Source organism: Cyphellophora europaea (genome assembly GCF_000365145.1).
Source record: "Cyphellophora europaea CBS 101466 unplaced genomic scaffold supercont1.7, whole genome shotgun sequence".
Lineage (NCBI taxonomy): Eukaryota > Fungi > Ascomycota > Eurotiomycetes > Chaetothyriales > Cyphellophoraceae > Cyphellophora > Cyphellophora europaea.
Window position 1 is genome coordinate 1,685,578 of NW_008481813.1, and position 15,703 is coordinate 1,701,280.

The window sequence follows — 15,703 nt, forward strand, 5'->3', positions numbered from 1 at the left end:
GTGGGGGACCCCGCAGCCTCAACCATGATGGACGACTTTCAGTCCGAGACTGACAGCGACTACACCAGCTACTGGCGCGACTGGGTAAGTAAACAGCCTCATAGCACGTCTCCTGAACTTTTGGCCATGTCTGGCGGCTCTGGACGGCTGTGTTGATCGACGGATTGCTCTGCACGGATTGCCTGTCCTTGCGGTGTATGGCGTGTTTACCAAAGGTTCTGGTGCGGATCTATGGCTTGGACATGCTACCATGCAACGTGTCGAGTGTCTCTGTTCTCGATCACCGGATCAGTTCGACTCAGTGTTCCTTGAAGAATCGATCAGATTTTGGACTGGCTGATTGCCCCGCTGTTGAGAACGGTTGATGTACGCACGGGTGTCCTGGACACGGGACTCGACGGGACCCGTGGAGAGCAGTTGCCGCTGCGATGTTTGACCAAAGAGACAAATGCGTGTCAAGTCAGATGCAGAGAGTGTTTTGGAGACGCACCATGGCGTCGACGGGGAGGACCTTGCCACCTCCAAGTGGCTCCGCACAATTGTTTCTGTTCTACTTCGTACCCATGCTAACACCCTTTCGTTGCAGTTCATCTCCTCACGCGGTAACGAGTACTTCTGCGAGATTGACGAAGAGTACTTGACCGACCGCTTCAACCTTACTGGCCTCAACGTCGAGGTCCACTATTACCAACACGCTCTCGATCTCATCACCGACGTCTTCGATCTCGACTGCGAAGATGACATGCGCGAGACGATCGAAAAGTCCGCCCGACACCTCTACGGCCTAGTCCACGCTCGCTACATCACCACCACGCGCGGCCTCGCCAAGATGGTTGACAAGTACAAGAAATACGACTTCGGCCGCTGTCCCCGCGTCATGTGCGAAGGCCAACCGCTCCTCCCCTGCGGCCAGGACGACAACCCCGGCAAGCGGCCCGTGAAGCTCTACTGCGCCCGCTGCGAAGACCTCTACAACCCCAAATCCTCGCGCCACGCCGCCATCGACGGCGCCTACTTCGGCACCTCCTTCCACAACACCCTGCTGCAGGTCTACCCGGCCCTCATCCCCGCCAAGTCCCGTCGCCGCTTCGAGCCCAAGATCTTCGGCTTCAAGGTCCACTTCGCCGCCTCGCTCGCGCGCTGGCAGGATGACGAGCGCCGTAACATGCGCGCCCGCCTCGCCGACGCGGGCATCGGCAACGTCAACGTCGCGGATCCACAGGGCAATGTCGTCGGCCAGGCCCAGCAGCTGTACATCGAGGATCAGGAGGACGATGACGGCATGGCGGTGCGTGCGCAGATGATGGAGGACGTGGAGGCCGTCGAGGCCGGCAATGTTACCAACCAGGTGGGCGCCGAGGACGAAGCGGGTGGTGGTGGGCAGTCTGAGAACGCCGCTGGAGCGGCGCGTGCGCGGGCGTTGCAGGCTGCGATGGCGAGGCTGCAGGGCACGCCCGTCGTGGAGGGAGGCAACGTCAAGGTTGATGTGGGCCCGGTCCGCTGATTGTCTGGCTGAGGAAGGGAGGTATGCATCACGGTGGGCACACGAGAGCGAGGCGTTCGGCGCGAAAAGGGTAAACAAGCAAATGATGACGATGGGGTTGCATGAAAGGATAAATCTCCTCTTGGTGGCTCGATTCCATCTTCTACAATCGATGGTCAGGCTTGGAGGACTCTGTTCTGGGTGCAAACAGCCGGGTATACAAAACACAGTGATGCGTCTGGTCCCTCCCTCCCGCCCTACTGGTACAGCTCCTGCCACGATCACTGGCAGAGCGTCAAGCACCACGTTCTCCAGCGCGAGCTTCTTCACGAGCGCGCGCAGCGATGGCATTCATCTCATCGTAGAGGGTCATCCGCTGTTCCTCAGTATCGCTCTGGCTCTGGCTCTGGCTCTGGCTCTCATGCTCATCTTGAAGTTCATCTTTCACTTTTTCCTCGGCTCGGGCTCGATCGATGTGGCCATCATCGTCAACAGCCTCAGCAGCTCGGTCTGCGCCCGGATGAGGCGCTGTCGAGAAGTGCACGCCCTCAGTGGGGGCAGTGCGGCCCCATTGCCTGCGTGTCCCTGGTTGGAGACTACTCGGTTCCAACTTGGCTGAGAGTTTCGACTCGGGCGAAGGCCCTGGCTGTGCTGGGCTGTGTGCAAACATTGTCGGTTTGGGTCTGTTGTCCTGCAGTGTAAGATACTGCATTCTCAATGAAGCCTGTTCCTCGCTGGAGTTCTACTCCTTCTCGCCTCTGCCTCGCCTTCTCTTTCCCTTCGCCCCTCTCTGCACCCTGGTCGGAGCTTCCTCTTCAGCCTGACCTTCGGGCGCTTCGTCTTCATCACGGCCCTTCTTCAGGTCTTCCTCCTTCTCTCCCCAGCTCTCTGCATCGATCCAATCTTCGCCATCGCTCCACTCGCCTACATGTCCTTCAGCCTTGCAAGCCTCCCATACTTTGGAGCGGAGATGTTTCGCTCTGTACAGCTTTTCTAGAATAGACTCGAAGCCACGGATGGTTTCTTGTTGTTTTTGGATGTAGTGTCCAAGCAAGCGCCGGGTTTCGAGGAGCTCGTCGGCAGGAGTCTCAAGAGCAAGGGGAAGAGCAGCAAAACGTGCGGATGTGCTGAGCTCCGAAGGTAGGAGGTACACTGGGTCGGGTTGCAGGAGCGATGAGGACACCGTGGAGACGGGCGCCGAGGGGGACCGCTGCGATCGATCGTCGGCTGTGGTGTTTTCGGCAGCCAAAGCGCGTGTTATGCGCCGTGGTGGTGGGGCAGGAGTACTGCCATCTTCATCGGGATCACCAGTGGTAGGCTCGTTCCTGGAGTCGATGTCGTCGGCGTCACCGTTGATCTTAGCCTTCTCTTGTGCGTCTTCTGTATCGCCCTCCAATCCTGGTTGTTTTACAGCATTGTCAGAGGGTAGGTCGGCGTCTTGCATGTCCACGTCGTTGGCCGTGGGATGTTCTTCGCTGGACTCCGTGCGGTTCTGCACCGCGGTGGCTGGTTCGGTGATATCTGCGTTGGTAGCTTCTGTTTCTCGGGCTTCTATTGACCTGTTGGATCCGGCTGCCTGACCATGGCTGGCATCCCCGTTCTGCACCGGCACGGCTGCGTCTCTCTTGCGTTTCCCGTTGATTTCAGTTGCCCGCGTTCTTGGCTCGAACAAGTCCCAGTCTTCAGGTGTTTCGACACGACCGGAAGGCATCCAAGACTCATCACCCATCAACTTCTCTTGCAACCGCTGAGCGTTCGCTAACATCTGGCGCTCATGGCGCAACTTTTCCTCGGTTTCCTTGACCATATTTGGCAGAGCCGAATCGGTGAATGGTATAGATAGCGAAGGGTGAGTTGCCAATTCTGATGGGTGTCTGAGAGGGGCGAGCAGTTCTGTGGCTAGTGGTCAGTACGGGGTTCATCTCACTGGATTCGCCCTACCTTCTAAATGTACCCCGCTGTAAGGGTTTTCTTCCTGCGCATCGGCATCTGCTTCGGGGTCACTATCCTCGTCCTCTATTTCATCGCCGAATTCGTTATGTCGAATAGGATTACGTGCGAGAATGCTCCGAGTGTAACCAGCGTGCTCGATTGTCTGGCAAAACCGTGTCAGTTGTAGATCGCGTATCAGGTTGTGAAGTTACTATACTTTCTTGTAGCCTTCTGGGCCGCGGGGGTATGGTAGAGCACCTGCGTGTATGTAAGTTGCTCCTGGTTGCAACTTGTTGTATCGATTGGTCGCGCCAACGATCGGTTGAGTAGGGGCGGCTAGCAGGATGTTAGAAAACAGTGTCAGACACGAGCATGAGTATTCGGAGGCGGTCTTACCGTCTTTGTCGCGTCTGATCTTACGCTTGAGGTTCAGGAGTGTTTCCATCGTCTCAACACTGAGCGGTGCCATTGTGTCGTGGTTGCAGCTTTCTCGTCCTTGCAAGGCTAAGCTGGCTGGGATTGCTGGTGAAAGCGAGCGTTTGGGAACACATAGAGGTTTTCGCAGGAATATCGCACAAAGTTTATAGATGTCAGATATCAACGTGACTCAGCTGAAATGTTTCTAATAAGAGGCGTGGGTGTGGTGGGCGCTGTTCAGTGGTGAACCGAGACGACTGCATCGCCGACACGCTGGGATCGACACACGTCTGCCAAGTCCGTCGCAGGCGGCTATCTCCGGATCTCAGGCAGTGAATGAGCAGGCAGTCAATGCAATCAACAAGTGGGCGCCTCAAGCCGGTATTATTCGTGTTTGAATGGCTATTGCGTTTTAATAGCTCTTGCTAGTAGCTTTGAGTACCGAAATACTTTCTCGGCATCAGGACAATACAGATCGTCGCTATCCAGACTCCACCCCCAGCAAGATACAATACACCATTCTCGCTGTGCGCCAGTACTCGAGAGGCTGCAATCGGGGCGATGATGGAGAAGATCCTTCCCCAGAAGCTAGCCATACCACAGGCAGTGCCTCTCACTGGTGCAGGGAAGCTCTCGGGCGTCCAACCGTACACTACATGCAGTCAGCCAGTTGGACATATTGGGTGGGCAGTGCGAGAGCAACTTCGCCCCAACACTGGCGAGAGAGATAGACTTACGTATAGCATTGAACATGGACTGGAAGAAATAGACCAGACCGTTGATACCAATGTAGCTTGGCTGATCGTTGACTGCAGTGAATGTGAAGAGCATGGCTCCGAACAACGCCGAAGATAATAGAAGCGAGAGTTGGCGCCACCTGTAGATTGTTGTGCCCAGCAAAACTCCGGGTATTCCGAACAGGTAAATATAGACGAAGCTGCGGTAGGTGTCGTCTGTCGTAAGGCCGAGATCGGTTCCCTTTCGTATCAGAATGGTTGGCAGAAACGATCCGGCAATGCTGAATCCCCAGTAGTCCCACATGTAAGTAATCCATACGAGAATCGTGAAACGAGCCATCTGCCAGCTCGAAAAGAGGTACTTGTAGCGCTGGAGCTCGAGCACAAGCTTATCTTTAATAGCCGCGTCCTTCTGGAGCACTCCAGATCCTAGCACGGGCCTTGATGAGTCGCCTGTCCCGGCTGATGAGGTATCGTCCTGGAGAGCTTCAAAACTCTCTAGAGACACATGGCACTCCCTTTTGTTGTACTTTGCAATGTATTGGAGGACCTTGACAGCCTCTTCATCTCTGCCGCGGTAGAGTAGCCATTTGGCACTTTCCTGGAACCGGAAAATCACGAATCGAGCGAGAAACACACCCATGGTGATGGCGCCGAGAGTAAACATCGTGTACCGCCAGCCCCAATTGTCGGCTTTCTGGCAGCAGCGTTGGCCAGCTTCCACTGTCGCGCATGAGTCATCTGGGCCACAGGAATTCTTAGGTATGAAGCCGTATGCGATCGCGCTACAGATGACAACGCCGAGTGGTTGAAAGATGGAAAGCGTTGGCAACAGCCACCGTCGATTCTGGGGTAAGCACTCCAAGGTGATTGTCGTATCAATGGGGATATTCCCTCCGACACCGATTCCAACAAAAGCTGTAAGAATGAGGACAGCAGTGTAGGTATTGGAAACCCCAATGAACAAGCCGAAGATGCTGGAGAAGAGAACCGTGAAATTGAATGCCCAGTAGCGTCCGATAATGTCAACAACGATGCCCCAGAAAGCGGCGCCTATATGTGTAAGTCAAGACTGACAGAGAAGCGTTGTTATCTCCAAAGGTTACTCACCAGCGGTCAATCCAGCTGAAAAGCAGACGAAGATGTTTCCGAGCTCAGGGTCTGAGAAACCAAACTCGTACTGCATCTGAGGCACTACCAAACCAAAGGCCTGGGCCCACAACAGATCGAGAAAATAGCCGAAGCCGCAAAGGAGGAATATCATCCATTGGTATCGTCCCATGCCCTGCCGGTCGAGTTCCTGATTGACAAGGAGCGCCTTCTTCTCGTACAGTGTCAACCCTTCGAGCTCGGGGTCGGAAACAAGTCGGGGACTGTCAACGCCATTCTTCGAGTCCAGGCGCTCAAGATCGGCAATATCATCATGGCGAAGATTTTCATGTGCTCCTTTGACTGTGTCTGATGTTTCATGGGGTGACATTGCTTTGATGGATTGTATCGTTGTGTGTGAAAGTCGTGCTTTGTGTGACACTCGGACCGGTATGTTGGCAACTCGACCAGGACGCCCGAGGGGAGTTAGAATCCAGTCCTTGCACGCGAAGCCGTCTCAATGACGGATATGGATCCATGATCGGCTGAACCCTATCTAGATGCACTCTTGATCGAGAGTTCCGGCGGCGAAGATTAGGTGCCATCGCAGCGGCCTGGACCGTCAGTGATGACGCTCCGATATGCAAGTCTTTGTCGTGTGATTGCAGAAAAGCAGGACACGGGTAGTTTAGCCTGGCGCCTTGCAGGAAGCACTGACCACACTCTTGATTCTGGCCAATGAACGTTTCCGTCAACAGGCAGTAGACGCCTCTTATTGGTTCTGCGGAGCATGGCTAGCCCACCCCTCTGATATTGCAATGTAGCAAGGATTCTTATCCCGTCCAATTGTACGCTTGTGCGAGCGTTGCTCCGAGGCGTTTCATACGCAGTATCGCAGATCCCGAGCTTTGTGACAGCCTCACGCTTCAATCCACGTGCTTCAAGAACCTAGGAACGCGCCGGATTCAGCAGTGAAAACGAGAGCGCAGAACCAGTAGCAAAGATTAGCCATCGAATTGATTGCATTGGAGCATTGCCCTATGCAGGTACCTGTCGATCGTGTTCTCCCAGGCACACTCGATCGCACCATCCGCACCAGCTCCGTTCTCGACCACTGATCTCGCGCTCCAAGTATTTGCCAGAAGTTCTCTCATCATCGTATTCCCAGACCGTTGCGCCAACCTTGACTCGCTTTTTGACCTTTTTCTTAACAACGCCGCCAATGCCCTCGATCTCCTGTTGAAGGTACCCGGGCTTGTTACTTGGTGGACTAGGGCTGTCATGGCGGTCTCCAGTAGGAGTACCAACTCTGCTTCCAGGTATTATCTCATTGTCTGAGTGATCAACCAGAGATCCATCCGAGCAGTCGATCTCGACCCAGCTGACACTGCTGGCGCAGGTGCTCAGACAATGATCACCTCGACCACATTTCTGGCCCTGATCCCCTACACCCAAACCTGTCCCAAGCCCGCCACCGATGTGCGTTGAGTAACGGGATCTCCACGTCCAAACTCGTTTGTAAGTCGTGTCATTGGCGCGTAGGCTGTGTCCACATGTCCCACACAGGTAGACACCTCGGGTGGCACAAACGCATGGCGTCCGTAGGAAGGCTTGTGAAGTAAAATTGTGTGTGGTGCTTATACTAAGCATTGTGTCCTTGCTCAAGGCTGTGTTTTCCTGCGACGACCCTGACGAAGATCGTGTAGATCGGGCAGAGCTGGCACTGGATTTCGGAGGCGGATCATGAACGGCAAAGTCCTCTTTCAAGAATTGCAAATGCGCGGATAGCGGGGCGTCGAGGCATATTCGACATAGCCTGCGATGGCGATCGCCGAGGTATCGATCACTGGGAGCTTTCGCAACGCAGTTCCGACAGACTACTGTGCCACATTTCCGACACCCGGTCACCAAGTCCCTTGCGCAGCCGCTGATTTTGTAAGCTGAAGAGAGCTGACCCGGCTGTGAAAGGTGTATCTCGTTTTCCGCGTCACGGGAGTCGCTCCGAGAGTCTGTCAGATCTACTGAAGTGACGGATTTTCGCAGGTCAGACAGTAAAGGTTGGTCATCGAACGTGCACCGTAAGGAATTTGATTTGAGGCGGCTGCAGTATTGAGATACGCTGCGGTGTACGCTGCGAGAGGTAAGAGAGAGCGAGTGCAAGTCATTCAGATCGAGATGTGATGAGAGAGACAAGGCAACACTGTGTAAATGGTCAGCGGTTTCAGGTGGTCTTGCGACCCTAGTATACAATGAGTCGCATGTGTGTCTGCGTACGGATAGCAAGTCAGAGCCGCTGCGAAGCTGGCTCGGCTCGCGTGGTCGTTGTCGCTGACCTCGGGCCTGCTCTCATGATTTTCTGTTTGAGCAGGCTGAGACGGCGTGCGAGCAGCTGCTATAACCTTGCGTGTGTAGGCCTGGGCAGGACTGCAGGACGAATCTTCGTCAGACTCCTCGAGGTCGACGAAACGCGCCATATCGTGTCCATCTACACAAGGAAGAGATGTTATACGCGAGAACGAGTGAGGGAGACAAGGAAACAACTGCTGTCCAAGTCCACGGGGTCAACCTAGGAAGTAGTTCTCAAACGAGGGTCATGTCAAGTGATGAGAAGAAAGGAGACGAGTGGAGAGGTCTCGGGTGCCCCGCGCAGCCACCTACGGTACTATACCACCCACCAACACGCGTCACTCTCCCCTCGCGCGCTGCGTTTCTCGGATGCGGTCTCCGGTTTCTGGGTAAAACATCGGCCGCGTCTTCCATGTTCGGATACCACATGTAGTAGTCGCCTTGTAAAACAATGGCAGCATATCGTCGTGGATAGTAGCTTACACCCTTCCGCTTCAAAGATACTGGAGTAATACGTGCGCAAGATACAGCAGCGGCCGCTGAAGCTAGCGGTTCAAAAGAGTGACCGTAGTACCTTGGCACGCGAGCTGGCTCCGCAAGCAACCTGGAAATTCTAAAGCACGCTCTCGAACTTTTTACCATCTTCAACAACACGACTTTCGCAGTACTTTGGCGGTGTCGGTGTCTCCTGATGGCAGCTGCTCTGTGCACCTGCGTCTTGTGTAAGTCGATGCAGCTCCCTCCACCCCCCTCCTTCGAGATGAGCTTTACAATCCAACTCCGAGGGCTCTGCTCTCTGCGGATCAACTCTACAATTACTCTGATCCCTCCATATCCACCACTCGAACGATGTAGGCTGCTATCAGACTCATACTGACTCGCCGAAAGTATAGTCTACTTATCACTAGCTCTTCAGATCCTCAAGTCCTGCTTCATCAACTATCAAAGGTATGACAGTCCATCTCCCGCACCTCCATTCGATGATGATACCGCGACACGCAATGGCATTCCTCGAACTAAATTTCCATGTCGAATCTGTCTACTTCAAGTTTCAGCCTTGTCTGAGCCACTCCTACGCTTACATACCTCTTCACGGACCCTGGAGGCACTGGCTAACTCGCTGTCCAGGTAAATTCTGCCCTCTACCGAACCTCGTCTCCCATATGAAGAATACTTGAACGAACGGGCGGACAGATCGTGCGCAGAGCAGCATTTCCGTCAAAAGCGGGACGTACAATTCCTGTGGACTTGCTGTCCCTGTAGCACTTGTTGAGAATTCGTCAGCTGATCATGCTCGACCTGCTTACGACTGCCACTTTACTGGATACTTATTGACCTTGCTGACAGTGCACCGCAGGTACTGTAACACTCCTCCTACTTCACTCTCGACATTACATGATGAACATTATTCACACTGTTTGAACCGAGCAATGCTCGGAAATGAACGTATCAACACTGAAAATTCTGATTTAATGAGGTACGTTGCTAATGCTTCAGCGATAATGGACTCGACTGACTGCTGCTAGCCTGACAATCATCGAAGACTACACGTTTCGCCGCTAGACTGAGGGATCATTGCTGACCTTTTCTGTCTATAGGTACAGTCCACTGTAGGCGGGCGCGCCCACTCCATGTCATGAGTAAGTCTATCCTTCTCGACTGTCCCTGCCCCTTTGATGAATCTATGTTTTCGCTGTGTTCTTTCTGATCACTATGACGAACCTACTCATTTTTCACCTTGGAGAACTGAGACGGCAGTTTTTCCAGCAACTATTAGACCATCGTTCGATGTGCGAGCTTCGCTAACATGATGTCTTCAGATCCACGCCCAATATGTGACAGCAACCTTTCATACTAGATGCAATGGATACCCCAGCAATGTGTATGAAGTCCATCAATTGACAACGACGTCCGTGGTTTTTTGTGGGCAGTCGTCGCATTCCAGTATGATCGTGCTGTGATGGTATCGCGCAGTCATCCTGTGGCACACAATAGCTTGTAGTAGCTATAGCCAGTATTTAATGCCAACAAATGTAATCCGTTTCTTCACATTCGCTACTGCTGATGTTGTGCTTCGAGACATAAGAAGACCTCAAGAATCAAGCTTTCGCGGCATCCAGCGCTTAGCGGAACGATCCGCGGACCTTGCTTGACTCGATCTCATATTTCTTCTTAAACTTGCAGCTCTGCTACTCTAGCGTCAGACCACTTCTGCCTTTGACAGACCTCTCGCCACCATGTCAGGCTTTGGAGGTCCGGGAGGACGAGCGATTACCTATAAGCCATCGCCACCAGAGCGAGGCTCCTTCCCACTCGACCACGATGCTGAATGCAAGCACTTTATGACATCCTACCTGAAGTGCATCAAATCGCAGAGCCCACCAGGGCAGAATAACCCCGAATGCAGATTACACGCGAAAGATTATCTCAACTGCAGGATGGACAAAGGCCTTATGGCGAAAGATGAATGGAAGAATCTGGGACTCGAGATGGGACCCGCAGTGTCTGAGACGAATCCTGCGGACAAGCCTCAAGGTCCGTAATTCCTACACGATCCAGATGGCCACAGTCGCTCAATATTCGGGCTTTCGACTCCCACCATTTCCCGGCACAGGAGACGGTACGAATACAGACAAAGAGGGCTTGTGGTACTTCGACTGTGCCACTCTGTCCAAGGCTGCACTCCCAGAGGCACGCAGATCTGCAGCCCTCGCCTGCGCCCTGTTTTACCTTCAAGAAAGCAGGCCTATACTATGGGATGTCACTGCGGACCGCCGTCGCAGGGCAGGGTCTTTGATCCGCCCAGCAGATCGTTGAGTCGCTTGGGACCACGTCCGTAGCCACGGACACATTCGCCGCTTGTACGCTATGGCACGTTGCACTTGGGGCAGTCGTACGACCAAGCATGCCATACTCTAAGGACGCAAGAAGTACGGGCTTACCTTCGTTCGGTTCGCCGCAAGGAGGGTGTTGCGCCTTCAAGCGTTGCGCAATAGTGGTGTCCAGCGCCTAGAGTCGGTTTCAAAACTGTCCATGTCAGGCACAATGTCGACATGGCTACCCAGACCAAGACGCGTGGTCGCAACTGTTGAGCAAAGCGCTGTAGGAAAGGGTGCTTCCGAGCGAAGTTCTGTTCCGTCGCCATGGAGGCGTTCTCGGAACGAACGCGAGCTTGAATGCATGTTGATGGAGCACTGAAAGTTTACTCCGTCTTGTGTTCTAGGCCGTCAATGTTTTACAAGATGCATGTCTAGCCAGCATGATCAGCGCTTAGTCACTAAACCAGCGACTCAGCGCGAGCTTCGGGCCCCTTCAATCTGGCGAACGGCCTGGTGCTGCCCGCGCGGCCCAAATGTCCAGGGGTGTAGACCCTGGGCGAAGAAGTCTTTCCCTATTTTGGGCTTGGTGCGGTGTCAATGAATGATTACCTTAGCAGCCCCGTGCCGTTATGGACGATCCGAATCATCATTCCCACCCCGTACACGTCCTCATTTCTCCTGCCTTCCAACCGTTTGCACATCGAAGCGCATGGCCCAGGCTTTGGTGCCCTGATGTTGATGTACTAATGCTCCAGATTCGACACGGATCGCCGCATAAACTCTGTTCACTCATTCATTTACAGAAGCCAATTTATGTTGCAATTGTTCTCGGCAAGGCTGAGTGTGCTTTACAAGGTGGGGGCAGATGGCTCATCAATCCTACAGCCAGATCTCAACGACAGAACCTGGACTAGCAGATTCAAATGATCCTCCGGCACCAGGGCATCCCGTTGAGCTAAGGCGCAGAAGTGCCTCGCCAGCCGGAGACACTGCTGACCACGACGTCTCGAGACGCCAAACGGAAGAACGGCCGCGGATTCGCAGAAATAGTACCGACACCGAGACTTTCTCCAGGTTCAAAGATGGCCTGCGCTACTCTCTCACGCCCTCACAACATCACCTGTTGCCCGCAAGCACTGCCGATCAGCGAACGGTTCGAAGATACTCCAAGCATGACCAGAGACGCCGCCTATGGCGTTTGTCCATTGGCGAGTTTATGCTGACAGTCACCTTCTGTGTTACCTACTTTGCGATTCTATACAGTTACTCCAACAAGGACACCATCAGCGTACCCGAACGTCGAATCTTTAATGCCCTCACCACCGCCAACTCCCTCGCATTGGGAGTCAACCTCGCCGGCTCGCTCAGGAGCTATGCCAAGATGATGCGATGGCGACTGCTTTCCATTCGTTACCGTCCGTTGCAGACATTTGATCTCATCATGGGCTCTGACAGTCTTCTCAACATTTGCAAGTTATTATGGCGCGGAAGGGAGAAGGGCAAATTGTGGTCGAAGATCCAAGGTTATGCCGTACTGTGGTTTCTGGTGAACCTCATTGCGACGATATTGATTGGTATGATTGGTTTGACATACAACTTGGATATCTCACCGAGTCTGGTTTTGACTCGGAACGCTACTATCAAAATCACCGACCTATCCAAGGTTTTGACTGATGACTATCAAGCTAGCCTCAGTGCCGTCAACACATGGGGGTTCCGCGGCTTCAACCTCCAACCCATAGATTCTTACGACCCTGATGATGCCTTCCTTGGCAATTTTGGCAGCCGCTTCAATGGCTCCACGAGGTATTACTTCGACGACTGGAACGAAGCGGGCACCAGCGACCTAGTCAGTTGGAGATACGTTGAATCTGAAGCAAGATGTACAGCCTACGAAGTCCTCGATGGCCAGGATGGCAACCACACATCTGTCACCTACTCCCAAAACGGGAGATCTATCAATCAAACCCTCGAAGACCCACCCGAAACAGGTGGCCTCGCCTTCATTACCTCCACCAACTCTACATGCGGAGCCCGGTGCATCAACATCCTTGCCTTCCAGGCTTCGGGACCTGCACCATCCAGCGTTGACTCGCCTGATGCAATTGAAGCCCGGTTCTTTGTCTGCAACAACACCATCTCCACCATACACGATCTCGAGCTCTCTCCTGGTCCCGAATATCAATTTCCCGATCTGCAAGCCCGCATGCTCGCCGGTGCGATCGGTTGGTCTGGCGACCTTGCCCAAGGGACACATCAGCAACTTTCCTACCTCAATTCCTCACCCGTGGCCTTTGCCTCGACTCCCACCGCAATCAACATGTCCGACCTCATATCCCGATTTGCCATCGGGGCAATAGCCGCCGGCGACGGCACCGCCCCCGGGATCGGTCGCAAACTCGTGTCGCACGGTCAAGCACCCGTCGACGCGCAGATCCTGCAGGTTAAGTGGGCCTATTGCTTGCCAATCCTAGTGGGTCTGCCAGTGCTGCAATTCCTCACCCTCATGGCGGTCATCATCTGGGCGAACAAAGCCGCTGTGCGGGATGACAGCCACTTGGCCATATCCAAGGTGTACTACTCCCTGCTTAGTCGGCTGGCGGGACACGGGTGTATGCTACGGGGAGAGGAGATTGCGAAAGAGCTGCAGGAGCCGGAGGTGGCGTATGGATTCGTGCCGCCTGACACGGTGGGAGGCGTGGGGCATACAGATGTGTTTGTGGCTGGGAGTGGGGTGTTGGTGCGGAGAGCTTTCGAGGAGGGGATGTATGATGGGACAGGGTATGGACTTGAGAGGAGAGGAGATGTTGGGAGGAGGAGACCGAAAGAGAAGATGGAGTAGTTACTTGTGCTGTGTAGGAATATATTTGTCGATTCTTGGGTTACTTTGTAGGCGGTCGAACCAGCCATTTATCAGCGGCGCTGTATCATGGTCACGTGATGTTTCCATCGAATACACCTGCTCACGACACGTTTCTTTACAACAAACAGCCCATGATGTTAAATATCTAGCTTGCGCGGAGGCTCATGGCCATCGGGCAAAAGACGCCAGGTCTTGGCATGTTCACTGCCTCTTGGCATCAGCCTCAACCTCGTTCCTCTGTTCTGTATTGCCCCATTCGCTTATAGGATTTGGCTGAACTCGAAGTCCCGAAGAACAACCCCCTAATACCATTGTATACCTGGCGCGCGGCGAAGACCGTACTGACTGTGGAATGGTCTTCGAGCAACCTCTCTCCGAGCTAGCCGGTGTCATCCCATTATCTCCTGGCTGCTACTGTAGAGCATATGCTCCATGAGGATTGATCAAAAGTCATAAAGCAGTTTCCTGTGTACTAGAGACAAGCGAATTGCTCCCAATTGCTCCTGTTGCTCTGCGTTGAATGCCAATGAGGCTCTCCTAGCTTAACTTAGTGACCTCGATCCCACCCCTTATCGACACAATTGCTGCTCATGCATTAATGCCCTTCAAATAGCAGCCAGTTCCTGCTTCCACACAAAGCTAACAAGCCACAGATGCCGTTCACAATACTGCTGTAGTCGTGTGCATGCATGCCTCCCTTCAATCCAGAAATCTTCCACAGCCGTCTACCCCTTTCGACCCAACCTCCCCGGTTTGCGTTGCCACGCCACCATCCAGGCTGCCACCTAGTCCATCAGCCAACCAGGGCTCACAAAGCCTCACCGCCTTGCAGTTCTGCCATATCTGCGCGTTTGCAGCCGCGTTTGCAGGCCACGTCACAAGCCCTCCCTGCCAGAATACAAGACTTTTGCGCGTTTCCAGCTTCCACAGACCTTTCTTCTTTTCTTCTGCATTATACCCTATACCAAACCATCACAGAACCAACAAAACCAGCAGATTCTGAACAAAGAAAAACATATTTCTCTGCTTGCCTTTGTGCAAGAATTCAAATACTTTGTCCCTTTGGAGGCATATCAGTCTCCTCGATCTCTACCAGAGACGAATCCCGAGATCTCATATACCTCCTCCTCCCCCCCACCGCAATTGCTGCCATTGCCAACCGCTTCGGTGGTGTCCCAGCGTGTAAGTCTCCGTTGAGATTGGAAATGCTCTGGAACGTCACCTGACAATCGCGCAGCAGCACCACCACCACCAGAAGAGTGGTGCCTCCTCGCCCGCTTAGCGGGGGGTGCCCATCCTCACCATCTTCCAATGAGCGAGGGGGGTCCCCGCTGCCGCCGCCATCGCAGCAATCGCGAGCTCTGCTTGTAGAGTCCCGCCCGGTGAGCCTTCGCAGCTACTGCAAAGAAGTGTTCGAACATCACTAACGGCTGCTGCAGCCGGGCACTCTTGTGCCCCATTCAAAATCGTCCGAAATGGGCGAGTTACGCTCATTCCTCCCCTCCCCGCTACTCCCGCCTCATGGCATCTACCTCTGCCAGAATGAACTGGAAGAGGTAGATGTTCTCACCATTGCCGGGGTGGGGAAAAAGACTGTATATCCATGTCTTTTGCGGCGCCCTACGTCGTGCCAAGCGCGTTCCGCTGACGGAGCGCCTTGCAGCAGGCGAAGGGGCGCGTGAAGCGCGTGGGACAGGCAAGAACTGTCCATGTTTACCAGGTTGCCTTGGGGTGGACCAACGAGGTCACCTCGTTGGTCCGGACGGGAAGGTGGTGGTGAAGAAGGCGGGGGTGTCGCCTGGTGGGAGGCGAAGGAGGAGCCGGAGGCGGAGGAGGAGTGATGAGGGGAGAGGGATCTGTGGTCCATGTTTGAGATGGAGGTGGGTTGGACAGTGACGGGGAAGCGAGCTACTGGGTGGACAGGCATGGTCCTGTTCGCCCCAAGCTGTTCTTTGTGCACCCCTGCGCTCGTGCTGGAATCGAGGAGGCTTTCCCTAAGCCAGACAACAACTTCGCA

The 15,703-nt window shown here is 54.0% G+C and overlaps 7 protein-coding genes across 7 annotated transcripts; 3 read left to right on the top strand and 4 right to left on the bottom strand.

Moving 5' to 3' along the window:
• Window positions 1-448: 448 nt before the first annotated feature.
• On the top strand, window positions 449-1,504 carry HMPREF1541_07742 (uncharacterized protein; the record flags this gene model as incomplete). The annotated part of the gene is made up of 1 exon (XM_008722065.1): window positions 449-1,504. The coding sequence occupies one exon, from the start codon at window positions 449-451 to the stop codon at window positions 1,502-1,504; it is 1,056 nt and encodes a 351-aa protein (XP_008720287.1).
• A 274-nt stretch (window positions 1,505-1,778) lies between these two features.
• HMPREF1541_07743 (uncharacterized protein) lies at window positions 1,779-2,153 on the bottom strand (the record flags this gene model as incomplete). The annotated part of the gene is made up of 1 exon (XM_008722066.1): window positions 1,779-2,153. The coding sequence occupies one exon, from the start codon at window positions 2,151-2,153 to the stop codon at window positions 1,779-1,781; it is 375 nt and encodes a 124-aa protein (XP_008720288.1).
• Window positions 2,154-2,225: 72 nt separating this feature from the next.
• On the bottom strand, window positions 2,226-3,884 carry HMPREF1541_07744 (uncharacterized protein; the record flags this gene model as incomplete). The annotated part of the gene is made up of 4 exons (XM_008722067.1): window positions 2,226-3,376; window positions 3,425-3,578; window positions 3,633-3,751; window positions 3,812-3,884. 4 exons carry the CDS (start codon window positions 3,882-3,884, stop codon window positions 2,226-2,228), a joined length of 1,497 nt encoding a protein of 498 aa, XP_008720289.1.
• A 373-nt stretch (window positions 3,885-4,257) lies between these two features.
• On the bottom strand, window positions 4,258-6,049 carry HMPREF1541_07745 (uncharacterized protein; the record flags this gene model as incomplete). Its single annotated transcript, XM_008722068.1, has 3 exons — window positions 4,258-4,484; window positions 4,570-5,622; window positions 5,680-6,049. The coding sequence occupies 3 exons, from the start codon at window positions 6,047-6,049 to the stop codon at window positions 4,258-4,260; spliced, it is 1,650 nt and encodes a 549-aa protein (XP_008720290.1).
• Window positions 6,050-6,696: 647 nt separating this feature from the next.
• On the bottom strand, window positions 6,697-8,132 carry HMPREF1541_07746 (uncharacterized protein; the record flags this gene model as incomplete). Its single annotated transcript, XM_008722069.1, has 2 exons — window positions 6,697-7,045; window positions 7,933-8,132. 2 exons carry the CDS (start codon window positions 8,130-8,132, stop codon window positions 6,697-6,699), a joined length of 549 nt encoding a protein of 182 aa, XP_008720291.1.
• A 2,109-nt stretch (window positions 8,133-10,241) lies between these two features.
• HMPREF1541_07747 (uncharacterized protein) lies at window positions 10,242-10,547 on the top strand (the record flags this gene model as incomplete). Its single annotated transcript, XM_008722070.1, has 1 exon — window positions 10,242-10,547. One exon carries the CDS (start codon window positions 10,242-10,244, stop codon window positions 10,545-10,547), a length of 306 nt encoding a protein of 101 aa, XP_008720292.1.
• Window positions 10,548-11,688: 1,141 nt separating this feature from the next.
• On the top strand, window positions 11,689-13,665 carry HMPREF1541_07748 (uncharacterized protein; the record flags this gene model as incomplete). The annotated part of the gene is made up of 1 exon (XM_008722071.1): window positions 11,689-13,665. One exon carries the CDS (start codon window positions 11,689-11,691, stop codon window positions 13,663-13,665), a length of 1,977 nt encoding a protein of 658 aa, XP_008720293.1.
• Window positions 13,666-15,703: the final 2,038 nt, after the last annotated feature.